This window comes from Sceloporus occidentalis, unplaced genomic scaffold, assembly GCF_023333645.1.
Source record: "Sceloporus occidentalis isolate IW3139 unplaced genomic scaffold, rSceOcc1.0.p SCAF_20, whole genome shotgun sequence".
Taxonomy (NCBI): Eukaryota; Metazoa; Chordata; class Lepidosauria; order Squamata; family Phrynosomatidae; genus Sceloporus; species Sceloporus occidentalis.
Genome location: NW_028317000.1, coordinates 14,086,776 through 14,114,063, shown reverse-complemented (window position 1 = coordinate 14,114,063; position 27,288 = coordinate 14,086,776). Strand labels below are relative to the sequence as shown.

Below are 27,288 nucleotides of genomic sequence, written 5' to 3'. Positions count from 1 at the left end.
ACACAAAAGGCATCGAAGAGACAACAAATCCTCTGTAAAGAGGCTCTTGTTGGAGAGATGGTGCCTTTTCTTGGGACAACCAAAAGGCTCCAAATGCACAGGGCAGGCTTTCCAAGGTGCATTGGTTTCCTTTCTCTGGTTCCCTAACCAAAAGACACAAAAAGATATTGTAAGCTTTCGAAGCTTCGCTGGCTTTCCAAGCAAAATGCACACAAAATCAACTGTAGATCTCAGTAGCTTGGAGAGGATTTAATCCTCCGCTGCAGCAATGGAAACAGTCTCCTCTTACCTTTACTCTTCTCTATATTATACTATTCATAGCGGAGGTATCCAAGAGTAGGTTGTATGCATGGATGGGCTACATTCGTTCCTTTCTGGGGCTCACCACCGAATCCTGGGCTCGGCATTTCGATTTTTAAATCTCACAGCATCACAGAAGGAGACCCCCACAAGCCTCAATTCATCCCAGTTTGGACCAATGTAACACACTCAAGGTGGGGTCACCTTTGGAAACCGTTCACAAACTCGCGGTTGTGTGCCTTTCAAGTCATTTCCAACTTATGGTGACCCGAAGGCAAGGCTATCATGGGGTTATCCTGGCAAGGTTTGTTCAGAGGTTTGCCACTGCCATCCTCTGAGGTTGAGACTGTGTGACTTGCCCAAGGTCCCCCAATGGGTTTACTGGCCAAGCTGGGAATTGAACCCTAGTCTCCAGAGTTGTAGTTCAACACTTAAACCCCTAGAAACCTAACCAGGTTCAAAATGCAGTCGCCAGAATGCTGACCAGTTACATGGAGCATACAACTCCCTTGTTGAAATAGTAGCACTGACTGTATCTCCCATACAAACCTACAAGGATTGTAAGATCTTCAAGGGGAAGGCTTTCTCTCGGTCCCGCCACCATCACACCATCAGGTGTATGTGTCCGAGGTGCATACGAAACATAAGTGAATTTTGTGTGTTTAAACTTGGGTCCTATCTCCAAGAGATCTCATTACGTACAATGAGCAAATGCAGGTGTCCCATATGTGCAAAGGCAGGTCATTCCGAAATCCCAAACACTTCTGTTCAGATAAGGGAGACTCAGACTGTGTTACGATGCTCGAAATTTGCAGATCGAAAGCCAATTTCATTATGGGGGGGGGGGGGATCAATGGCTTCATTTTTGCCATACACACATATCCCCTTTCCCATCCCAAGCATCATCGCATCCCTTCCCTGAGTTTCCAAAACACTGCACACGGTGGAACCGTTTTTAACTGTAGGGTTGCTGTTGTTTTTCTCTTTTTTTGCCCTGCGTTTTTAATTTTTATACCAACCAAAAATCCAGGATTCCGGGGTTTTTGATAGAAGGGGAGGAAGGAAGAAGAAAATAAAGCAAGTAATGAAAATTATTCCTCTTATTAACCCCCAGGAACAACAATGAGAACAGAAAAAAAGAAGTGTGTCTGGGGGGGGGATAGTCCTTGAGGGGCACCCGGTGAAACGTGGGGTCCCTGTGGATGGCGGAGGTGTGAGGGAGAAGGGACGGCGCATGGAGTCCTCCCCTTCTTCCGTGCCCCCAAAGAGTAAGCCTGCCCCTGCAGGCAAGTCGGGGGGTGAGGGGTGGGAGAGAAGAGAGGGGTATTGGGGGGGCACAGAAGGCTGCAGCGGGCAGGAAGGGGCAGCCCTCCTTCCCCTTATTGCTGTCCATGGTCCTCAAGGGGGGAAATGGGAAGTGGAGCGCGGTTCCCGTCCCCCTAAAAGGGGCCGAGGAAAAGTCAAAACGGGACCAGCCCGCGGTTCTGTGGGATAGGAAGTGTGCGCCCCCTGCCCCCTTCAGTACTGATGCTCCAGAAGCGGTTGTCCAGCCGCCGGGCTCTCTTCGTCCTCCCGCGGCCGGCCCCACTCAGCCGCGATGGGGGCGGTTTCGGGGAGAGGGTCGCTTCCTCGTGGTGCAACTGGCGGTTCCAGAGGCAGCGGGGTGGCGTCGCTGGAGGTCTCGGGGACTGGTCCTGGGAGGGGCGGCTGCACAGAGAGAGAAGAAACATATTAATAATAGGTCCATAGACCCAAAATTTACACATTCAATCAAAATACACATAAAAATTGCCCACAATTATACAAGAGTCGCGGAAATTGCTAAGCCTAACTCGGGGTCATAATTCTAGTCATAAAAAGGTACACAACTATGACAATCACAAAACTGCTCATATGGGTTCGTAATGCTAGGTACTCCAGAGGTACTCAAAGTGGTGACCTGTGGACCAGTGCCAGGCCATGACTGCCAACCTGTGGCACGTTTCCAGGAAAGAAAAAAGCCACTGCAGTCAATGGGTACAAGTAAGTAACTGGAACCCGGCACACTGGTTCTGCAATCCTCCCTCATCAGATAGGTTGAGATGTACTGTTCTAGCTGAAACAATTAACTGAATTTCACCCCATGCTGGAGTGTAAGCCTCAGTGAATTTAATAGGTCTGGTCCTGAGCAGACACGCACATGGTTTGAGTGTAGGACTATAACTCTGGAGACCAGCGTTCGAATCTCTGCTCCACCATGCACACCTTTGTGCAAGTCACTCTCGCTCAGCCTAAGAAGAATGCCATGGCAAACCCCTTGTGAACAAACCTCTCCAAGAAAACCCCATGATAGGATGGCTCTAAGTCGGAAATGACTCGAAGGCACACAACAACAACAATGCTCATTGTCAGGCAATGGCCTCCAAGTCCTCCTCCTGCCCTTCAAAAAACCGACACCTCACGTTGTCCTGGGGGAAGGGACACCAGCCTAACTGCTTTCCATTAGCCTTAATCGGATTGCAGAGCTCAGAAGGGCACCCCACTGGGTCCAGCCACCTGGCAAGGGGGATGGGGCTGCCTGCGCAGAGGGGAGGGAGGACTGAGCGCGCATGCATGCATGGAAGGACTGGGCATGCATGGCTGCAAACAGCTGAGATGCAGCCCAAGCAAGCGAGGACCAAGGAACGCCTCTGATCATAATAAGTATGGCCTGTTTGTATGGCACACCGAGTAAGGACAGGCTGCTTACCTGTAACCGTAGTTCTATGCGCGGTCATCTGTGAATTCACACAATTGGGTTTTTCTGTGCAGGCGCAAGAATACCCAATTGTGTGATTCACTGAGACCTCAAAGAAGAACAGTTTAATATGACTGGGGGTAACAAGTGAGTTTGCCACCATAGATCTGTAATTCCATTTGCAGTCCAACCATTTCTGGAGGGCTTCATGTTCCTAATCCCTGGACTAGTGAGATGTGGGGGTACGCATCCTTGATCTTTTCTCCTCTTTCCTCCTCCTCTTGGGAAGATGAGGAAGAGCTGAGAAGCTTAAGCTTCTACCCAATAGTGGTTTATCATGTACTCTGGAGCAATAAACTGTGGTGAAGGTTAACCATGGTTAGTTTAGGAAGAAGGCAGTTTCAAACCACCAGCTAACCATACATCCAGGTTCAGGCAACACAGGGAAATGGAGAACCTATTGAACTCCTTCATTCAGCTGTGTGAGTGGAATAGAGTAAAAGCAACTTAAGAAGACGGCTAAGTTTGCTCTTATCTTACTACAGTTTGTAGTGCCATCCAAATAAGATCAGCACACTTCTCATGTTCTGTTAACCGTATCCAGCATATTTGAGAACAGACAGCTCTGAACGTTCAAACAGGACAGTGTCCATCAGTTAAGATTATGACTGCACTCCCTATTCCTGTTAGGTGTGTAAACTGGGAAAAGGTAGCACTCTTGAGTTTTAAAGATGGAGGAAGAAGTCTCAGGCACAGAGCTATAAGGTAGCAGTATCACAACTACTGTGCGATACACAGGCAGAGTTCTCAAGACTGCTCCCTTACAGGGATGTAAAGGAGAACCATGATAGTGGGTATGCTTAGGGGCACCAAAAGGGATGGGCACACTATGCCCATTTCTGAGAGAGGCAGACATTTTGTTAAAGGCTTGCGTGTATCAAACTTGGGTGTTCCAACACTTTTCCTTACTGACCTATATCAGGATACAAAAACTGAAGAGGCACAATATTTATGTGTGTGGGTGATGCTCAGATTTGGGTGGCAAACCTGCAGTTATAATAACTTGGCGATGGCAAGGGAAAAAAGTATAAAGAAGAGATTTACCTGAGGTTTAGGACTCCCCGCAATACCCGGAGTCCCTAATGCAGCGACAGCAGGCGATGATAAAGAAGAGTTGTCCTTTGTGCGGGGAGGGGGCGTCCCGGGGGGGACGTCACTTTCGCTGCCCCCCAGCCCATTGAGTCCCTTGCGGCTGGGCAGGCTCCATTTGCCACAGAGGCCCTCGTAGGCAAACGGGGAAGGAGCGCCGAGTCCCGAACGGAGAGGCAGAGGGGCACGTCCCATCCCCTCCGCCACTGAAGCCAAGGAGCTGGCGCAGGAGAGCTGGCTTCCCAAGAAGTGTGGGCCGGGGGGCCAAGACGCAGCCGGGGTAGGTGGGGGTCGTCCTTCGCCCTGGCTCAGCATGTGGGCCGGCTGAGACTGGACCAGCCAGCTTTGGCTTGGAGGAGGAAGGCTGGATTCTAGTTCTGTAGAGACAACAGTCACAAAACAGCTATTTACAAAGAGAATTACTAGAGCAGAGATGGCCCAAGTATGGCCTGTGGGCTACGTTCAGCCCCTTAGGGCTACTTTTGTGGCCACCAGGGGTACAAGTGCTGGAAAGATTGGCTCCAAAATCACCCCAACTGTTCTCTGTGGAGGTCATTTCCAACACACCTGGAGGCTCCCATGGAGGTAAAAAAAGCATTGTTTTGTGAAGTTTTCAAATGTGTTGTTTCCAAATGCTCCACTGAGCTGTCACGCCTCAACAAGCTACAAATCGCAGACTTCCACAGGATGCAACCGTAGCCATTTAAAGTGGGATCACCATGCTATGGCTATGTAGTGTGAAAGAGGGTCCTGCATATTGATTTTAAAGTGGACAACATTCTAGCCCAAGGTAGTCCCGATCCAGGTCCCTTCTTTTGGGATGTCAGACTCAATCCCTGCACTGTAATTCTCTTGTCACTCTTCTCATCCCCATCGTCCCCCACCCTGCCTTTCAAAGCCTTGCAGCACTAGGTTGGGGGAAGCCTCCTTACCTGCCTGAGGCTGGGCAGTGCTGACTATGGGTTCAGTGGGGTTGGCAGCCACGGGTCCAGCACTGTGAGCGAGGCTCCCAGGAACCTGAGACCCATGAACCGTGGGGTTATTGCCGAGCGAGGAAGAGCCACCGCCGCAGTCTGAGTCCTCAATGTTTCCTCCGCTGTTGCAACCAGCCCCACAGCCTTTCTGAAGTCTGTCCAGCGGAGGAGAGAACAGGGAAAGGTTGAGAAAAATGACAGTAGGTTGCAAAAGGACAGCTGCACTGCCTATCCCCCTTGCAAGTTTGCTCCTGACACCCCTCCGATGCGCCAATGCCTCACCTCTCCCAACTGCGAATGAACCACGCAGAGATATTGTGCAAGCTGATCGGGCCGCCCCATAAGGAACGGAGCTGTGGGTGGCTGCCAGCGTAGGAAGTGGTCAGGGGTGAAACATAGATGGGGTAGCCAATGGGCTGATCACAGGAGGAGTTGATCATGTTGCGAAGGGCTTGCTTGGCGTTCTGGATACTGCCGCGCTCTGGGTTCCGGTTCCGGAGGAAGACCAGCTCTTGCTGCTGCCCAGCCCACAGCCCTCGCACGCATTCCCGGTTCACCTGGGACAGAGATTGGGAAGTGGAGGGTGTATGGATTGCAGAGACAAGAAAGACAGAGAGAGAACATCACTACTTTGGAAAGCAATGACAAGGCAGTGGTCTAGCTTGAAGGAAAGGTGGTCAAGTTGAAGCGGTGTCTGCTGACGGCTCAGAAATTAGCTTATCTTCTGAGACTCCTTTGCAAATTCTAAAGCATACCTTAGTCCTGAAAGCAGAACTAGTGATGACTCCTGTGAGACTGTGCGGTTGGCCATAAGAACCACAGAGAACAGGGTCAGAAAGGTCCAGCCATATTGCATAGTAATTTACAGACAGAACCAATACATAACATATCAGAGATAATATCCTCCTATTAATTTCCTTTTAACCCATTCATTGAAGTAACCAATGTATATAATTTGTATATCTATGATAGGCGATTGCTCAAACACTTACACATGTTTCGGATTTGACCAATAAAACCCTTTAATTATAACACAGCACCCGGAGCCTTCAGTGACTGCAATGGTTTTGCCCACCTTGATGACACGAAATCCAAGGTAGCGCTTATTGAGCATGATAATCTTGTACTCGTCGCTGGCGTCATCCATCACGTGACGCAGGGCCAGTAGGGCGGGCGTGTTGGTGAGGATGGCATTGCGCCAAGCCGGGTCCCCCTCGTGGGAGATCACCATCTTCTCCTCATTGGACCTTATGGCGTCGTACAACACGGCTGGGTCGTCGTACTCATCCGGAGAGGTGAAATGGTCCTTAAAAAGGAAGGAGGAGGAGGAGGAAGAGGAGGAGGAGGAAGCAGTGGTGTTACAGCAATGGTAAGTGGTACAGCAATTCATTCCTTGTATATATGGCCAGATTCTCTCCTTGTCTCATCCCTACCTAACCAGTTGTGTTCCAGTAAAATACGGGGAATATGTATCATTAACCTAAAAATTCAGCTAGATCAGATGAAAGGTCATTCTTGTCTATCATCCTGTTTTCATATCAGCCCCGCAGATGCCCTCAATAAGCCCACAAGCAAGATATGAACACCACTGCATCTATATACAGTACCCTTGTGTTATCTAGCAACTGGAATTCAGAGGCATGCTTCCTTTAGTCCGGGAAGCTCACCTGCTCTCCAGTTAGGATGGAAGGAGGGTGACCCAAATGGCTAAAAAACCAACCCTTATGAGGAATAGCTTAGGTAGCTGGGTATGTTTAGCTTGGAGAAGAGAAGACGGAGACATGATATGACAGCCATCTTCAAGTATCCGAAGGGATATCATAAAGAAGATGGAGCAAGCTTGTCTTCTGCTGCTCCAGAGACTAGAACATAAATCAATGGATTCAATTAATGGAAAAGATTCCACCTAAATATTTGGGAAGAGTTTCTTGATGGTAAGAGCTGTCTGATAGTGGAATGGACTGCCCCGGAGGGTGATGGACTCTCTTCCAAGGTCTTCAAACTGAGTTGGATGGCACAGTTCATTCCACAGTTTAATTACGTGAAGGGGGAACAGAAAAGCACACCTGATGTAGCTTGAGAGACATGCGCACTCCTGGCGCCACCACCTGATGAAGCAGGTCCATATCAGCGAAGACCCACTCGTCCCGGGGCGAAGTGATCCGGAAGTCCCCCTTGAAGAGCGCATGCAAGCCATACAGGAAAGGTTCCAGGCTGCAAAGATACAGGGAGAAAAACATACAAAGCCACATAATGGACGGTATATAGCGCATGGCCCTAATGCATGTGCATCTCCGAACATGGGCAAGATGCTGGTCCAGGTTTAGTCAAACGAATTAAAAACGCAAAGGCCAGCAATATCCAAATGTCTGAATATTTAAAGCAGCCGCTCACAACCTGGGTTGGGTTGTCTAGATGTGTCTCAACTATAGCTCCCAGCATCCTCAGCTAACATGGCAAATGACCAAATTGGCTGGAGATAATGGGAATATTACAAGAGTCAGAGTTGTATTTTGGCCAACAAACTGCCTGCTATGAGAAGCTCACATGATATAACTACCTCCTTTCATGCATGTTCCCTAGTCTCTGATACTGCAGGGAACATGTAACTACACTAACTCTGTTATCTTCTAAGCCAGTAGCAACCACAACTACAGTACTATTTGTTTTAAACAACTGTTTCACACATTTGGATACTGCTGGCCTCTGTCCTTTCTTTGACGGCAGAGATCAAGACCAAGCGCCATACCCGTCTTTGGGTCCTTGCACATGTGCACATGGAAGCACATAGGATGTTGATCTCACCTGGCTGACATGCTGTGAGAAGCGGTGCCCAGAGCTCGTCGCCCCAGGATGCAAAGCCCAAAGCACAGGGTGACGAGAGGGGAGTTCCAGTCCCGGTCCACTTGCTGTAAGGGAAAAAGAAGAAGAGACAAAAGGCATGAGAAGCCCTCCACAAGACAGGCTCACACAGAGTGATGAATGTCCAAAAATTCCAGTCTTTTGCTTTTGCTTCCTCCTCTGGCAAATCGTGATCTCAGAGGGCTGATTAAGCCTCAGAGGAAAGGACGAGCCATCGCTTCCCACTTCTTCTCTCTGAGATTCAGATAGCTAGCTCTGAGTCCAGCAAGATCTAGCCCTATTCCTCAATCTGGCCTATCTCTATCAGGGACACTGAAACCTGGACTAACTCCAGCCACAAAGGGCATTGCCAGAGTTCCTGAATAATCGTGAGGTCTTTTTTTTAATGGTTTAAGGTTTGGTATAGCGTAGGTGTGATCCCCATCTATATTTCCAGGACTCGGAGAAGCCGATATGATTTAGAACATGACCACCAGTCACTCTGCTACATCAGTCCTCCACCCACGGTGAGACCCACCTTCTCCCTGCGCCCAGCACAGTACTGGATCCAGTCGAGGTAGATATTGCAGAAGGAAGGCAGGGTGATCCCTGCCATGCGGTGGTCGTAGTCCTCGTCTATGTTGAGGTTGAAGGTGGGATCACTGTCAGCATAATTGAGGGAGGTGCAGGGCCGCAGGGCCTCCTGAATCCCCTCATTGCCCAGCCATTCCTCCAGCTTCGGGGAGCAAGTCACATAGTAGATGATGCTCTGCCAAGAAGCAAGAAGGGGTGGTCAGCAGGAGACAGGGAGGGCCTGCATCTGCACTGCGGAATTAATGCAGTTTGACACCGCTTTAAACTGCCATGGCTCAATAGTAATCTCAGCAGCAGCATCAGGATTACTAGGGGTAGTCTGAAAGATGCTCCTACCCACTCTGGTGACCCTACCTGAAATTTCTGTCCCAGAGCAGTTGGGCAGCAGGGAAAATGGACATAGGACAGAGATGTGATTTTTTAAAAAGTTCCCTCTCCCAGGTCTGAGGTCTACCTTGACATAGTAAGTGATGAGGATCTTGCGTAGATCGAAGACCTGGAGCATGGAGGCGGCGTTGTTGTCGCTGATGCTGTAGCCTTCCAGGACGTACTTGGTGGCTGCCACCTCCCAGGCCAGCCAGCGTTGCCCAAAGGCTGCGTTGAAGCTCAGCATTCGAGGCAAGTGGCCCGGCTCGCAGCAGCAGCAGCCTTCGTCCTCTTCCACCCCTTCAGTGATGGCCTCCACTTCTCGCTGCTGGCAATAGGTCCCTGGGAAACAGCCATACAAATGTCGGTCAACAAAGTAGAAGTTTAGAGCACTGTGTTCCATCTTTGGCAACTAAAGGCGGGAGCCGAATCTTTTTGCTTGTGTTATATTTTTAAGTCCTGTTTATGAATTGCTTCTGTCTATCCATCCATCCTACAGGCCAAGAACGGGCCCCCACTCCCAAGGAACTGGAGACACACACTCTTGGCTACTTTGGGCCTTCCTATATCTGTTGTATCACTAACACACTATACACGCATCTCTACTCACCCCGGAACTCAAGGCCCCGCAGCTGGAAGGTGACCAAGCCATTGCCGATCTCAATGAGGTGCACCAGAGCATTCAGGTAGTCCGAGGCCAGGATGAAACAGTCCCCTGTGGTATAGTTGCCCCATCGCCCCAGGAGCAGGTCCCCGCAAAGGGTGTGTTGCAGCGAGCGTGTCAGGTGTTCGTAGAAGATGGAGTTCAGGTTGTTGTCATCTGCACCTGTGGACAGGCACAGAAAAGTGAAAACAATAAAGGAGAGTGCAACACCACCAGCAGAACAATGGGTGCACTCTCTTTCTATGACAATGAAGCTTAGCTGCTGTTGAGACAGCATGTGTCCCTTCTGAAACAACCCAGTGGAACTTAACTCCCACTCAGTATATTTATTATTGCAAGCCGTAGTTTCTCAAATTAGAGGTCCCTGAAACATACACTTTGATCATCAAAGAAATACCCAGCATTGCTTACTTCAGTCCTGCCACTCGCAAGTGTTATACTTTATCTATTGTAAGGAATAATTATAGAAGAAGAGGAGACAGAAGAGCAAGAAGAAGAGAAATGTCTAGGTCACTAAAAAAAGATGTCTGTATAGCAAGTCATAACTTCAAGACACGAAACCCAGAGATCTAAAATGTGTCAGTACATACAAAGGAAAATCTAAGGCTGTGTTCCTGGGGGTGATTTAGTGTTTAAATCATATTACAGTGCACCCATGTCATACGCGGACGCACTATACGCGGCTTTTCAGCAAACGCTGAAGCCGCACGGGGGCGCAAGGGGTGGCACATCCCATTGAAAGTAATGTGGGGCGCCACCACACTGCTGTGCCATGCACGAGCCCCATTACTTTCAACGGGGCTCGAGCATATGTGGGTTTTTTTACACAGGGGGGGTCCGGAACAGATCCCCGCGTAAAAAAGGCGCACTGTATTTAAATTCATTTACATTTCTCTTCCTGCTTGAAGTACCATCCCCAGTCTCTAGGTGGCAGCGTTCCCTAACTAGTACATAGGCTTGCAGTCAATATAGTCTGAAGCCAAAGTGGTACTATTAGCCTAAGGATACAGTTATATAGCTATCCCTTCCACAGCCCCTATGCCTTTATGTACTGATGAATGAGGACGCCTGCTTTTGAGGCACTGAACTGTACTTGACAGTCTCTGAATCCCCTTCAAGCCTATCCAATGATGGGCACCACCTGGGAACACACCTGGGTTGCGGTCAAGCTGCGTGGCCAGTCGAGTGTTGGAATGGTCCACTCTCTTGGTGCTGAGGAGAAAAGATACAGATGAAGACCTATGCAACACAAGAACGCTGCCGCCATGTCAACTACACTCCAGGGCATCTCAGTGCCTTGGCATGCAAGGGAGCCTGGCTCTGGAGCATTTCCCCACAACAGGCTCTGCACTCACTTGTAGTCGCGCTCCCAAAACTTGACCGGGCGCGCATAGGACATGATGAAAACAGCGCTGCCCAGTAGCGGGTTGAGAGGGGTGGAGAAGAGAGCGGAAAGAACAGCCTGGACAAACAGCATGGCCGAGTCTGGGAAGAGGGGAGTCAAGGAAACACCAGCCTCCATTTCGACTTTAAAAAAGGAAGGAACAAATGCAGAACTCAACACACACTCAGTTTTTCCTTTTTCTGCTGTCAGCCTGCTTTGGAGGAAAGGGGAAGGAGCCAGCTGGGAACCATCCAGACCGCCGAGAAGCCTTCGCTCCCAGGATCTCGGATTTGCATTTAGGCCACACTGTGCGGTGCTTTGGAAAACAGCCAGGCTAACACTAGAAGCGACAGCTGGACTATTTTTGTGTTAATTGCATGCCATTTTGCTTCTGTCTTATTTCGCCGCAGTACTGAGTTTATCTTATGCTGATTGAATTTTGCTTCGTTTGAATCGGTTCATCAGCTGCCCCCCAAAAGACCGTCATGTCAGCTGCTTTGGGCATTAAGTGACATAAGCTGCATCCTGCTCTGCCGAAGTAACCCAGTCTGATACCACTTTAACTGCCATGGCTCAATGCTGTGGGATTGTGGGAATTGTAGTGGCCAGAGGTCTTCTTCCAGCAACCTGACATCCCAAGCGTTACATTAATTCATCTGGGATACAAATTAATTTGGAAAAATGTTCCCTCCCATGAAACTAGAAGTAGTCATACCTTTCTGCAAGAATAAGTTCCACAGGTTAAATGTGCAAGCACATATGTTCATCTCATGGCTGCTGCTAGTTTTACTGTGCAACTGGGACAGTGATGTGTTTAGAGGGGTAGCGATTTATCTGTTCACGCTATCCATTATCTCAAGGAGGGGAAATGCTACCAGGTCCCATCCCTTCAGTTATCACAACTGCATAAAGGATACGAGGCACAGCGAAGGGCTGGGCGAAGGCGTGGAAAGCTGAGCCCCACGTAATCTGCCAGGGGGCAATGTAGGTGAGCACAAAGCGCAGTTTGTACAGGAGATCCCACAGCTAGGAGGGAGGAAAGGGGGATAGGGAAAGAGAGAGAGAGAGAAGGAAGAGAGACAAATGTTTAACGCAGAGTCAGGCTGCGTTAAAAATAGAGGGGTTGGAGCTGGTTTAGTGCAGTTGGCAGGGATCATTACACTGTACGGCAGTGAACGTATTCCATAGTAAAGAGGGCAAAGACAGAAAGATAGCACGCACCTTGCTGAAGAGAATGGACATGACAAAGTAGTCGGTGAGGAAGCCCTCGGAGTACTGCTTGTAGTCGAACTGGAAGAAGAGGACGGTGAAGCCCAAGGTGACGTACTGCTGGGGTGGACAACAAAAGGAGCAGCGCAGGAGCTTCATGCCTGCGACGGTGATGAGAAGGGCTCGACAACTGGAAATGCGTGGGGAGAAACGAGGAGACCATGTCAGTGATGCATCTCCCCATACCCACCCGCCATGCATTTATTTATTTAGAGCATCTGTATCTTGCCCTTCAGTCAAAAGGTCTCCCAAAGCAATCTATTTTATTGGGCTTGAGACCCAATACTTCTGGGGGACATGGATTTATATCCCGGTTTCCCCCCAAAATGGCATTCAAGGTGGCTCGATTGTAACTCCTTACAAATTGTTAGGAGTTCCTTGCCGTCAAGTGTACAAATCTGAGAGGACATACAAGGAAAAGGGGATAGCAGTGGAGGAGAGGACTAAATCCAGCAGGTATCAGCTGCTCTTCTCTCCTTCAGAGGCCACTGCAATGGCAGTGTGTATGGAGTTAGGGCCTCTCACCAGCCCATGGGACCAAGACTCGATTCCTTTTGAATGCCTACATATCGACCTGGATCTGGCTGATCTTCTCTCCCTCGCAGGCCTTGGCAATGGCAGTTGGCATAGAGAGAGGGCTTCTCACCAGCCCCTGGGACAATGGAGGTGTGCCTGGCTGCTCTTTTATATGTAGACATTTAAGGAGAATCCGAAGTTTGGAATGTTTCTTCATGCAAAAATTCATAACATTTGCTATTCAAATCGTGTGCCATCATTCACCAAGAGATTTTTAGGCTGACGCCAATGGTGCCACATTAAGGCAAGAACATGGGGCAGAAGTCTAGCCCCCTCGCTCATCCAACACAGTGAGCAGTGGGGCCAGGAAGGATAGATGTAAACCAGGGCTAACACGTATTAAAGCAGCGGAAGAAATAGACATTACAATCTAAAGCAGGGTTTAGGAACTACAGTAGGTTCCACTTTTCTGGCTTGAGACCAATACTTCTGGGGGACATGGAATCTGAGAAAGCTCACTTATAGGGAGCGAAGAGTTAAATCTCTCAGAGGCACCTACTAGATGCAGAACTTGTCCTGCCGCGGGGTGCTGACCAAGTGGGCATCGATGGTGAGGGCGTTGAGCACCACAGCTGGGTAGATGAAATATTTCTCCACACACTGCAGCCAGGCGTAGAGTTTCTCAAACCACATCAGCTGGGCAGCGTCTGGGAACATTGAACAAGGAAGTCACAGCTAATATGAGGATAACAGGAGTTGTAGTCCAACATATCTCAATTCCATCCAGTTCGGGACAGTTAGGGCACTGGAGAGGCACGTTTAAACCCCATGCACCCTCTCCTCCTCCCTCTTCCCCGGTGTCACATAGCCCACACTTACTGCGCACTTCAAACTGGCTGTATTCGTGTGGCTTCAGCACCGGCTGCGAGAGGCAGAACCAGGGGAGCTGCTTCCGTAACTGGGGCAGCAGGTAGTGAGTCACAAAGCCCACCAAGCCAGCCAAGGCATAGAGCACATAACCTAGAACAGACTGAGAATAGCAGAGTAAGAGAAAGCTGATGAGGTTTGGGCACAATGAAACATAGCCTTTGCGATCATGGACCCAGAGACAACTGGTGGAGGTCTTCTCAGATCAATAAGGTTACCCATGTCTCAGGGTTTGTGGCTCATTCTCACAAGGAGCTCAATTTCAGGGCCACCAGTTAGTACAGCAATAGTATAGCAAATGCTCTCTGGATGGCTTTTCAAAGCCTTTTCGCCTCCCACCCCCTTCTGTGTCCTTTCCCCCCCTCATATACCTCAAGAGCAATGAAGACAGTGCTGGCGCTGATCGCGAAGGTCAAGACGGCAATAACCAAACACATGACAAGATCTGAATGGAGGATCTCCCGCTGGATTGGGGCCAAAGGAAAGGCAAGGCATGAAGGAAGAAAGCAGAGGGTGAGACGTTTTATCCACACATGTCCCTGGCACACACCCCAACACCCAGAGGAAACTGTCTTATACTAATTCTAACTATTGCTATATCTAACTTTGTTGAGTCTCCCTTATCCAGAACTCCAAAATATTCCAAAATCCAAGATTGTACTCACCAGTGGCTGAGACACCTGGCACACTTCCCTCAATTATATTCAATGAAACTTATGGTCAACTACTGTTCAAGCCACACATCTGTCCTTCTGCTCAAGACAGACTCCTCACTTATCTGTTTCCACCATCGCTCTGCTCCTCAGACCCACTTTCCAAGCTTGCCCACCCCCCCTTACCAGTGAAGAACGCAGTTTCTCAGGCAGGGGGTCCTTAATTCCAACAGGGGGGCTTTCCACATTGCGGTTTTCAAACTCAGAGAAGAGCTTGGTCTGTATCAAAGACCTAAAAAGATGAACGAGGGAAAAAAGCCTGGTGAAACGCCAACCATCTTTCTCCTTGGCTCACCTCAACCCAGCAATCGCCCTCTTTTCCCTCAGTGATGCCAACTCACTGATATCATTTTACCCAGTGTATGTTTCCAGGGGGAAAACTGGGGCGTAAGGATTTCCCCACTCCTGCCATAATTCAAACCCTGGTCCATTCATCCCTCCCCAAGCATCCCTTCACAGAACCCATCATGGATGGGATACAAACCAGAGGACAGTTGGGTCGCTACTCTGGCGGCTCAGATGGTACGAAAGCGCTACAAGGAGGCCACAGAAGACGGAGAAGAGGACGGGTACATGCTGGTCCCCCCACGGAGCCTGAAGGCAGAGAGAGGGCAAAGCGGAGAAGGGAGTCAACCAGACTAAGAGCCTGTAAAACCCAGACCCCAAAACTCAATCTGATGCTCAAAGCATCGCCAAAACCAAGCGCCATCCCATGCATTTCATGCTGAACTGAGACTGTTCTGAACACATTGTGTTCTCTCTTTCTCTCTCTCATACACACACATGCGCACAGCAGGGCTGTGGAGTCCGAAAGCCGAACCCCTGACTCTGATTCTTCTATTTTTCTGCTAATTTTAACTTCTTCATAAAAGGCCAACGTATATGAATTAGTAGTAACAAATTTACTGTAGGGAGATGCTAGCACAAGCCCCATATGAATCATCAGGCTACGTAAGACTGACAGAATGTAAAATACGCTTGATTAATAATTCTGAACAAGAAAATGTTCCAAATTTCCTATGAAAGGAAACATGCAACAAACTAAGCATTTAATACTGTAAGCCAGAGTCAAAGTTCATAGGTTTCTATTGATTTTGATTGCAACCCCACCCACAATTGCTTCTAGCTATGACTCCACAGCTTGCTCTCACCTATACACACACACACTCACACACACACACACACACACACTCAGACAAAACTAAGTACCTTGATAGCTCCAAGACAGAAGCCATACAGAAGGGCAGCCACTAGGATACTGCGCAGGAGAGCAAAGAAGGCGGTGAGGGGGCTGGTGGCAGCTGGGGAAAGAAAGTAAAGGCAGAACCTGGTATAAACCTGTTGGTAGCACTATTCAATTTGGCAGCACTATTCAATTATTCAATTTGTTTTGTAAAACCTGGCTATCATTACTATTTTCCAACCCTCTTACTGGAACAACAGCTATATGGATGTAAACATTTTAACTTTAACGGTTTGTTGGCAGTTTTTCATTGTTAACCAGTACCCAGCATCAGTTGCTGAAACCTGTGCATCCAGGATTGGAGTTGTGTCCAGAAGAATATCCAAAATGAGATTTTAGAGGGAGTATAATCCCATCCAGCAGTATTCCCATATCTGCCATTTGACCAACTAGAAGCATCTCTGTCTTGCCTGGGTTACGTTTTCGCTTATTCACCCCCATTCAACCCATTACTGACAGCAGGTACTGGTTTAGTACAGAATGGCTCACACTGCCCATCTCTCTGCACCTGTTCCGCCGAAGATGTTCATGTCCACCTGCTCCAGAAGGTACATGAAGCAAGTGTTGACTTGCGGGAGAAGTCCGAAGAGGAAGACGGCTGGGAAGCAGAGGGTGAACACTGAGTGGGAAGAAAAAGAAGCAAAAGGGAGAGAATGAAGTCAGAGATACCCAGACAAACTGCCCAAATGCTCCACAAGCCTCCCAAAAGCCACTCACCAATGGCTATATCCCGGGCACAGTAGAAGAAGTCAGCGGAGAAGAGGGTGAGGTCGTAAAAGGCCACAGGCGGGAGAGGAACGGCGCGGGCGCAGAGGTCCAGCAGCCAAATGAGCAGACAGGCCACACAGAAGTAAACAGGCCGGCTGTAGGCGATGATCCAGTTGTGGCCCTGCCAAGGGAAGCAAAGATTGAAAAGCCTTCATGGGAACAAGGGCAGCGTCTGTTCTCCATGGGAAAGCTCTGGGAGTCGAGGTGCCAGATTTTCACCCCTCTGTGACCTGTCATGCATCACCCCTGTAACCTCCAAATTGATCCCTGGTTTGGCGCCAATGGCCAGCCGTGTCCATAGATTCCTTATCCATGGATATAACCATCCATGATTTTAAATAACATTGCATTGGGTGGGATGAAAAGAAGTTTAAAAAACTGGGGGAACGAAACACCTAGGGGAACTTAAAAACAGCCTTGGAGAGTTACAGGCAATTGCACTTTTCCCAACGCTGCAAACAGGGGCTCCACAGAAAGTCCAGAAACACCCAACAGGTGACTGAAAAGAAGGCAGCAAATCTGCATGTGATGAAGCCATTTCTCTACCCATCATCACCCCATACCACCCTCATATTGATGTCCTCATGGTTGGGTACTCACATGCATGGGTGAAGCTGCATCAGGCTGGACACTCTGGAGAGGAAAAAAGGAGGAACAGTGGTAGTAGTAGCAGCAGTGGGAAGGGGCAGATATACTAAGCATCCTGCCTGAAGAGGGGAAGGGACAAATTCTAAACCTCAAAATAAAAGTGTGGGAAAGAAGATGAGAATGGCATTAGAAATGACCAGAAATCCTCTCCTGATTTTCACAAAACTTAAGGAGGGAAAGAGGATAGCTTTAAAAGACAGAGTAGAACTTCTTCAGAAGAACTGCTGCTTCTGAAAGCTCACAGAAGTGGCAATAATCCTCCTTTTCAGTGCAAAAATATTACTTGTTTGCATCACTGGCAGGTCTAAGGCTGCTGCCACACTGCAGAATTAATGCAGTCTGGCACTGTCTAAATGCCATGGCTCCATCCTATGGTATTCTGGGATCTGAAATTTGTTTTGGCACCAGAGTTCTCTGAGGCTAAGTATCTCACAAAATGTTGCATCCCAGGATTCCACAGCACTAAGCCAATGTTCCCAAACTTTGGTCCTCCATTGTTTTGGACTTGCACTCCCAAAAGGCCCAGCTAACTTGACGAATGGTCAGGAATTATGGGTGCTAAAGTCAGCAAGTCAGAGTGGATCCAGATCTCACCTTCAGCAGAGAGTACTGGCAGCTGGCAATGACCACACAGAACTGGAACACCCAAATGTCCCGGAAGAAGCCCTGCAGAAGGAGGAGGTAGCCAAGGAAAGCAACCAGGCTCACCAGCAGCACCACAAACACGTTTTCTGCCAGCCGACGGTTCCTGGGAGGGTGAGAAGCAGAGCGGGACACAGGTAACTGCTGGAACTGTAGACATTTTTTACATTCCCAGTATGACAACACCTGAAATCCACACCCTTTTGCTCACCCACCATGGCTTAAGGTATGTGTACTGCTAGAGTTTTACTGCAGTGCAGCCCCTAGCTGCAGGTAAGCCACTTTTCCCCCCAGAGCCAAAGAATCATTCTAGGAAAAGATTTTTCTTTATAACATAGAACATACGTCCCCACTTCTCTCCATTGCTGGAGGCCTCCAGGAGTTACAGATTTTGCATAGCTGTGGGCTGCAGCCCCCTTCCCAGACTCATCAAAACCATAACTAGATGTCCCATCATTCCCAGTTCATAAACTCAGCCCTCCACATCTAGGGACTCTTTATCCACAGCTTCAACTATCCATGAAAATATTCCAAAAATACATAAATCCCAGAGCCACCCTTTGAAGGATGGTATTGGGGAGTGACTGGGAATACACCAGGCTGCTTGGCCCTTGGAAGCCAGAACAGGATCCAGGTTATGCACTCACCGGTCCAGCAAGGCCAAGAGGGCTAGCCGGTCATAGCGCACTCGCATCCAGTGCCCAGGTAGCACCCAGAACTTGTAGTACTGACGGGGATGGCACTTGTCCTCAATCATGAGCGTGTTTTCCTGCGACTCGTGCAGCGATTCTTGATCCAGGAGATCAAACTAGGGAAAGAGCAAAACTATTCAGATACCTTATTTGTTTAGGGCATTTATACCCCACCCATCAGGCCAAAATCCTGCATGGCAGGGGGTTGGATGTGATGGTCCTTGCGGTCTCTTCCAGCTCTACAATTCTAGGATCTGGTGCCTTTAGAGTCTGTATGCTCTGGGCCAAAGCAGCTTATAAAGCAGTAATGGCGAACCTATGGCACGTGTGCCATAGGTGGCACTCAGAACCTTCTCTGTGGGCACACATGCTGTTGGCCTAGCACAGAGTTTGCCAGAGTTTCTTACTAGAAAGCCAGAGGGACGTGGCACTTTGCAATAAATAAGTGGGTCTGGGTTGCAGTTTGGGCACTCGGTCTGTAAAAGGTTCACCGTCACTGTTATAAAGTCAAAGATCAATAGGGCCTCACCTCAGGAATCTCCAGTGGCACCCTGCGCACTTGCATGCCCTGGAGGACCACAGGCCGTGGCTGCAACAATGTGAGGGCAGGAGTACCTTCGGGTACCTCGGCGGAGTTGAAGCTGGAGGAATGTGAGTGTCTATCCCTGCCAAAACAAATGGAAAGTGACGGCGATCACCAGGGCTGCATTTATGCAACTACCATACTCCAGGACTGTCTGTAAAAGCGGTCCCTGCTGCATTTCCTTTTACTTTGTGGTTTGCTTACACCAGAGTTTAATTGCGTTCTGCCTTGGTTTGCACTCTGGGAGAATGAAGGCATATAAATAAATAAATGGAGCAGGAGGAGGAATCTTACCAGCCGCTGTTGGTGGCATGGTCCACACTGACTTGCTGTCCCACTGGGTTCTCGTAGCCGCCTCCAGCTAGCCCAAAAGTGTAGGAGCGTCGGACTCCTGACGGAGATGCAAGAAAAAGAAAAGAAAAAAATATTAAGGCGCTATGCTCACATCTCAGATTCCCACTGTATGAGATTTCTTCCGCCAAAGAAAGACAGTTGCTTTCCTAAGGAACAAGGAGAACAAATCTTGATTTATATACAGGTTTCACCTACTGGTTCAACCAAGCTTCTTGAGTAAGGGTTCAACAGCCTTCAGTATAAGAGATGGCTTCCTCTAAATATTTACCTCAAGAGTTACAGCTCATGTCATGTAAATAAAAATCCGCCCTGAGAAGGTACAAAGATCTATCCCATGAGGATGCAAAATCACTTGGTGTTCAACTGCAACTCCCATCAGCCCTTAAGGAGCATGGCCAAGGGTGAGAGCTGATGGGAATAGCAATCCACCAGTACGTGGAGGTTCATAACCCCTCCATCCTTGGTGCAGACTTGTATTGGAGGGGCACACATGGGGCAAAGATATTTAGCCAAAGCGGTATGGGCAGGAAACATTTAAAATTATGGCTGAGATTCATGAGACACATGTACCCTTTTACTCTCTTGCAAGGTGGGCAACCAGAACCTCTCCCTGCTGTGGGACTCTGACTCCCAACAGCCCCAAGCAGCATGAACAATGGTAAGGGATTTGGGGGATTGTAGTCCAATACTCTCTAGGAAGCCTAGAGTCTGGGGTAGCAGGGAATGGTTTCAGAAGGTGTACCTCACCCTACTTGGCTTTGACATAGTCCTCCTTTCATCCTACTACTCACCGCTCTCATCGTAGAAGTAGTGCACGGCCCCCTCCGAGGTGTCGTCAAAGTTGCAGGCTTCATGGATGGCGCCGCGTGGCAGCAAGAGGGAGCTGGCGAACTGCAGGGCCGAGGGGAGGGTAAGAGCCCGGGAGTGCGAAGAGGCACGGCCTCGCTGCAAATCCTGGAGGCTGCACAAAGGACGGGGTGGGTGGGTTGAGCAGTAGCTGCAGCAACAGCACACCAAACAGACCCAAGAAAAGAGTGGAAAGGAAAGGAAGGGCTTACCTGGGTGGGGATCCCATCACAGAGGATGGAGGCGTGGGGTTGCTGCCTGCGTTATGGCGTCGCCTCATGGCCTGCATGCGTTTTGCCCTGTCTGGTTTGGGACCGTCTTCCCCTGCAGGAGCTGCAATATTCATTTCAATCAACCAATCATTCATTTCATTTCATTCATACGCCGCCTTTCTTCTAATGTGGGACTCAAGGCAGCTGACAAAAAGAATCAGCTACACTTGCAGTCTGGAAACGCTGGACACTTCCATGCCACTGAATGCATCATACATTTTGGGTCATCATTCCCATCTTTAGTAAAGATGGGCAATGTGAAGTCAAAGACTTTCATGGCCGGCATCCATAGTTTTTGTGGGTTTTTCGGACTATGTGGCCATGTTCTAGAAGAGATTATTCTCTTCTAGAACATGGCCACGTAACCCGAAAAACCCACAAAAAATTAAAGATGGACAACTTTGGTCCTTGAACTGTTTGGGATGAAAATTCCTCAGATGCCTGCTCGTTGACAACAAAAACCCCAAAAGGCATACCTTGACTTTGCCATTTTATATAGTGGACACCATTTTAATATGCCATTGCATATAATGGGACAGGAGCATCCACAAATTGTTATCCATGGAGGGTCCTGGAACTAAACCCAGAGGATACCAAGGGCCCACTATATGTGAAAACCAAGCTTCTCCTGGGAACCCTAACTTCAATTTATTACATCCGTGTCATTTTAAAAACCCATAATAAAATCCATATCCCAATCCCATATCCCAGTGTGAACCCACAGAGCAGCTATACAACAACCCAAAGAAAACACATTTCTCAGAAGAGTTCAAATTCATCACTTGCAAAGGACACTCTTGAGACAATTTGGTGGCCGTTCGTAATTTCAAAATGACTCAATGCACCTAGATCTGTTGTCTCAACTACTACAGCTTTATGTTCTGTGATCTATGTTTATGGCTCATCCTCTCTGTTTATTTGTTATTGGGGTTGAAATACTTCATTTGAATTTATTTGAAATATTTAAAGCCTGCTTAAATAAGGTCTTTGAATGCTGGCGAAAGAAGGAGAGGGAAGGGGCCAGGCAGACCTCCTTTGGAAGAGAATTCTATAGCCTGGGAGCAGCCATTGAGCCTCAAAAATGTTTCAGTGGTATTCTGTTTTAACCTATGTTGGCTAGATTGAGTCCTTTCATAGGTGAAAGGCAGGACAAAAACTGAATCAGTCCATCAATAATGAATAAATTCCTCCCCTGAGTAAGTCCACCCTACTGAGTGTTTTAGGGACTTACCTCCTCCGACAGCCCCTTCGGCCTGCACCTCTCCCCTCCAGCCAGGCTGGTTGGCTGACTGGCTGCGCACGGTGCTAGCCAACTCTTGCTCCGCTGTCAGCTTCCCAGCATGCGCCTCCAAATCCGACTTCGAAACGGTGAGGCAGCCCAGGGGCTTCCCGTCGGTCACGTGGTTCCCGTCCATGCTGAGCACCCGGGCGTGAGTCTTGGCGCTGGCGGTGCTCCCCGTCCGCTGGGCATAGTGGGAATGTTTGGGCAGGAGGGCAGAGCCTTCGGGGGGTGGGGGCGGCGGAGGCTTGGCCTCAGCCACGCAGAGGCCATGTTGGTTGGGGGGGTGGCGTTCGGGGGAGTAGCAGGAAGTGCTGGAGGAAGTGTCCGTGCTGTAGTTGTGCTGGGAGTGCAGGCTGGAGGCCCGGCTCAGGTCACTGCAGTCACTCGAATCCTCATCTGCAAAGAAGCCCTCTGTATAGGCCTTACTGTCCAGGAGGGTGCGCATGGGCAAGTAGGCACTGCCATGCTTGCGCGAGAGGTGCCGGCGGCTCTTGAGGCCTAACTCCTTCGGCCGGACCACCTGCTCCGGCTCGGGGCCACCCCACAGTTCACTGTCTCCCTTGACCGTTTCCAGGGAGTTGAGGGTGTTCTGCGTGTCAAAGCTCAGCTCCCCGAGAAGGCCCAGCTCAGGAGACCGGAGCAGCTCGCTGTCCGAAAGGGCATCCGTATCGCTGCCCCCATCCGGTGGCGGGGACATGCCAAGCCCCACCTCTTCACCTGGGGGCCCTTCCCCAGTGCCTGCCCCTAAAGAAGGGCTGTCCAAGTGGGTGGAGTTGGTCTTCTCGCTGCGGTAGCTGCTGAGGGTACTAGGAGTCTCTTTGTCGGTGCCGCTGAAGCAGCTGTCTGAAGAGCCGGCCTTGAGGGGACGCTCTGGCCGAGGCTCCAGGGGCTGATAATCCGCTCCAGAGCGGCGCTTCTCTCGTCGGCTGTGGCTGCTGGTCTCAGGCAAGGCAAGGCTCAGGAAACTCTGGCTGAGCTCCTCGCTTAAGCTGCTCTTGATGAGAGGGCTCAGTGGCGTGTCCCCCACACTTTCCGACTCACTGGCTGCCCAGCGAGGCATTTGCGATCCTGGCCCAGCTGGAGGTGACTGTTCTGAGGAGTCTGTGCTCTGGATCGATGTCTGGGCTGGGAGAGGGGGAGGCTGCTTTCTGCTGCTGGATGGGGCTTCTGTCTTGGGAGCAGGCAGGAGGCTGCTACTCGCTCCTTCTGGGTTAGTACATACTGCTGAGACATCACCAGCTACAAAGGGGGCAAGCATAAAAACAGAGCGTTAGGTTGGAGTGCAGAAGAGACAGGGCTTTCTTAGTGGTGTTCCCAAAGTAGTGGAATTCCCTTCCCATTGAGTTACACCAGACCATCAGTCAGGCGTTTGGTCTCTCACAGGCCGAGATTGAAATATTTCCAAGCTAGAAGCAGAGGAAAACAAAAAGCAAGGACCTACCAATATTCTCAGGTGAACAGCGCTGGAGCATCTCTCGATCAGCCGCAGTGACAATAACATTGTTGCTGCCTTGCTCACGCACCAGCTCTTTGATGTCTATGGGATAAAGGTACAGGAAGGTAAGCAGGAGAGTGCCCAAATCCCAGACAAACCTTACTCTCTCTACCCCTCATCCACAACACACACACCCCTTACCTACAGGGAATCTGGGTTCTAAGCAGACCTTGGAAACATTCCTTTGTTGGACAACAATTTCCAGAATCCCCCAACCAGTATGGCTACTGGGAAATTACCCATTCTGCCTCCTATCTTTGACTCTAAGGCACAACTCATTGCCTTCAACATGGTGTTGCAGACCATCAGACTACTGGTGGTGTCAAGGTTCCCCACCAAAATTTAGAAACAGATACACAAGTGGAAGGGAAAGGAAGCACATATGCTATTGTAGCATTGAGAATGTGAACTCATTCCAAAGGGCCTTGTGCATCAGTTTCCACTGCACTTCACATACACACCCCACACACAGAGTTCTCTCTGAAAGTGAACCAATGTGCGCTGATATATACAGACTCTGAGAAGAAGAATTGTGTCCCCTGCCTCTCCGCCTTACTCACCTCTTACAGGACCACCATCCTCCAAATGGGGCAGCAGGTCCTAGAACGCCAAAGGAAGAAACCGTTTCAAATGACTCTTCCAAAAAAGGCTGACCAGTTCCATTTTGTGAAGTCACAAGAAAGAGGTGACTGGAGCCCTGTTTTTCATTCCCACCCCAATCTGGAAGAAACAGTCCACACAAGCGTCCTCATTCTTACCATGACCTGATTGAAGCCAAACACAGAATGCTGGGAACTGCAACGCACTGGAGGTGTGGAACTGACCTTCCGGAACACAGTCATCTCCACCCCACCGGGGTCTCTGTAAGAAGAAGAGGAATTTATATATAAGCCAAGGCCCAGGTTTAAAGCCAACATTTATGCTAAGATGTACACTGAGATACCATAACTCACTATGCTGCAGTGTCTTATCTGGGATAGGCAAGAGTCCCCAAAATTCTTCTGTAATTCAGAAAATGTCCCATCTTCGTATCAACAGGGTAAAACAGACTCTGCTTTCCTCAGCTTTCTGTGGGAAGGCAGTCCTAAGGTCTCAAAGATCTTACACAAACCAATGGATTCAAATGGAAAGGGGGGAAAAAAGGTTCCACTTGAACATTGGGAAGAAACTTTTTTACTGCATGAACTGTTCAAGAGTGGAACAGACTGCCTTGGAGGATAGTGGCCTCTCCATCTTTGGAGGTCTTTAAAGAGAGGCTGGCTGGGGATCTTTCAGGAGTGTTTTAGTTGTGGATTCCTCCATGTCAAAGGATTAGCTTAGATGGTCCCTGCAACCAATTGTGCTGTGGGTCAACACAAGAGCATGGAGGAAAAAAATGCCCTGTGTAGCAACAACACCTCACAACTCTACGCACCTTGCCAAGTTTCCCTCGTCTGCTGCAGCTCCATCCTCAGCCTTGGCTGCCTCTGCTAGTGCTGAGTTCTTCTCCACAATCTCACCCTGGTCGAACATGGTGTGCAGGCGGTAGTTGACAGTCTTGACCGTGATGAAGAAGATGGCCACCACCGCACAATACACACCGGCCACAAAAGTACTGGGCGGCATCACCTGCCACAGAAGAAGGCCACGGATTAAATAGGGGAGCTTCAAGTCCAAAGCAGTGGTTGTATCGACTTACACCTGTTATCTGCAAATGTGACGTTTAAGTGAGGTTTAATGCTGACTAAGAGAGGCAGTACTTCTTTGTTCACGGCTCAAGGAGGGGACCTGGGAGAAAGGTATAGTCCAAAGCAGAGATGGAAATAAGCAAATGATAAATTAATACTTCATCCTTCGAATGCTGATGGCCTGCAGTTCCTATATCAACCCTAGACAGCATAAGGCTTCATGGGAAGTACAAGTCAAGAATATATGCAGGGCCACACATTCCCTGTTCTTCATCCAGATGAAGGGACCACAAATTCACTCCAGTAGAAAATGCATCTGGTCCTAAGCATTTTGGATAAAGGAGACTCAACCTGTACATATGAAATAATCCAACAGCGAACTCTAGCTTCTGATTCAAACAGCAAACAGTCCAGATTCTTCATTAGACAATCACTGGGGAGAGATATCCTCAGCTTTCCTTAAGCAAACACTACAGGACCATTGCTTGAAAGCTGTGAAAACTAGAAGAGGAAAGTCTGGGGAAGGGGAATATTCCACTCAGTATACTCAGTGAGTTACAAGCAGTCAGGCGTTTGGTCTCTCGCAGGCCGAGACTGAAATGTGAGGCGTTCTGAGCTGCCTTGAAATCCAACCTGCAAACTAACTGCATCCCGCTTCCAACTTCTCATTTTGCCAATCTTAAGTGAATGGCGCAGGCTATGAAGGCAAACAGATAAGAGCAATGGGATCGACTGACGCAACAAGAGCTTTCTACGTTCCTCAATGTGGAAGGTTTTAATTTGCAACGGCAAATGTATGCCTTTGGCAGCATCCACACTGCAAAAACAATCCCGTTTGACACCACTGCAACTGCCACAGCTCAACATAGCTATGGGATTTTGGACATTGTAGTTTCATGAAACATTTACCCTCCTTTGTCTTAGAGCTCTGTGCCACAGCAAACGACAAATCGCAGAATCCCATAGCATTCAGTCATGGCAGTTGAAGCAGTGTCAAACTGGATTATTTCCACAGTGTGGATGCAGCCTTGGCATGTCTTGAAGGGGAACCAAGAAACAGTAAGACAAGCAGGGATAGAAAATCCATGCCAAATATATGCATCCGTAAAGGAGACAGTGAAAGCCTTCAGGGCTTAGTGCTTTGAGTGCTTTGAATGCTGGACTGTAGAGACCTGGGTTCAATTCCCTGCTCAGCCATGAACCTCAGTGAGTAACCTGAGCAAGTCACACGCTCTCAGCCTCAAAGGAAGGCAATGGAAAATGCCCTCTGAACAAATCTTGCCGAGAAAAGCACACGATGGGATCGTCTCAGGGCGGCCACAAATTGGCAATGGCACGAAGGCACACAGGGAGAAAGCACATACCGTACACAACTCCACACATGGAAAGCCGTCAAGTAAGCTAATAGTACACAAATGCACTGCTCCTACACTCACCATGTACAGCAAAAAAGGGAAGACGAGGAGGAAGATCCAGGTATAGAGGTGGAAACAGTTGGAGAAGGTGCTCTGGTGTGGGTCGAAGAACCAGCCGCCGGTCAGCGAGGCCCAGACGCCCTGGCGCAGGATCTGCAGCACTTGTGAACCCATGTCCACGGTGGGGCCTCCTCTTCTTCACCTCCCTCCTCCTCCTCCTCCTCCTCCTCCTCAAGGAACACCACTGCCCAGCTGGCCCTCACAAATGCCTTCATCAAGGCAGCTTCAAGCCCATGGTCCACTGAGGCCGAGGAAACCAGGACCCTCTTCTCTTTACCACCCCAGCCCTGCTTTTTAGGGCCCCAAATAATGGGGTGGGGGCTCACTTAGAGGACCGTGCCCCCATTGGGGCTGAAAGGAGGAGAAGCAGGTAAGACATAAATATTACTATGGTATTACTATAAATGCTCCTGTTTGCCCTCACACCTCAAGCGCTCTGCTATTGCCCCTACCTTCCTTTCCCCTTTCCTCTCTTCTATTGCCCCCTAACTTGCTCCCCTTCCCTGCTATTGACCTTTTTGCCCCCTCTCTGCTGTCTCCCCCTCTGTTCCCCTATTGCTCCCTACCTTTCCCCTGCTTTCCCCCTTCTATTGCCTTCTACCTATCTCTCCGCTCTCTACTATTGCCCCTACCCTTTCTGCCCCTCTCTCTGCTATTGCCCCCTAGCTTTCTACCCTCTTGGTCTGCCCTCTCTTTACTATCGCCCCTACCTTTCTTTCCCCTGCGATTCCCCCCTAACCTTCCACCTCCTATTGCCTCTTTCCCCTCTCTTCAATTGCCCCTATCTTTCTACCCCTCTCTACTACTGCCCCCTTACCTTTCAGCCCCTCTGCTATTGCCCCTTACCTTCCTGGCCCCCTTTTTTGCTATTGCCCCTTACCTCCAGGCCATGCTGGCTTCAAATATGG

General features: G+C 49.3%; 1 protein-coding gene across 1 annotated transcript; it reads right to left on the bottom strand.

Annotated features, from left to right (window-relative positions):
• Positions 1-1,149: 1,149 nt before the first annotated feature.
• Positions 1,150-26,925, bottom strand: PCNX3 (pecanex 3). Its single transcript, XM_089483399.1, has 35 exons — positions 26,342-26,925; positions 24,653-24,846; positions 23,997-24,099; positions 23,799-23,838; positions 23,185-23,280; positions 21,693-22,982; positions 20,402-20,522; positions 20,135-20,304; positions 19,284-19,380; positions 18,936-19,071; positions 18,362-18,522; positions 17,667-17,820; positions 17,025-17,057; positions 16,374-16,545; positions 16,165-16,275; positions 15,623-15,714; positions 14,898-15,007; positions 14,540-14,645; positions 14,072-14,164; positions 13,653-13,803; positions 13,333-13,480; positions 12,210-12,387; positions 11,906-12,014; positions 10,960-11,089; positions 10,758-10,816; positions 9,551-9,766; positions 9,029-9,282; positions 8,519-8,749; positions 7,945-8,048; positions 7,206-7,353; positions 6,215-6,445; positions 5,422-5,696; positions 5,098-5,294; positions 4,121-4,542; positions 1,150-2,007 (listed from the first exon to the last, which is right to left on the bottom strand). The coding sequence occupies exons 1-35, from the start codon at positions 26,492-26,494 to the stop codon at positions 1,819-1,821; spliced, it is 6,474 nt and encodes a 2,157-aa protein (XP_089339525.1). The 5' UTR covers positions 26,495-26,925; the 3' UTR covers positions 1,150-1,818.
• Between the last annotated feature and the right edge of the window lie 363 nt (positions 26,926-27,288).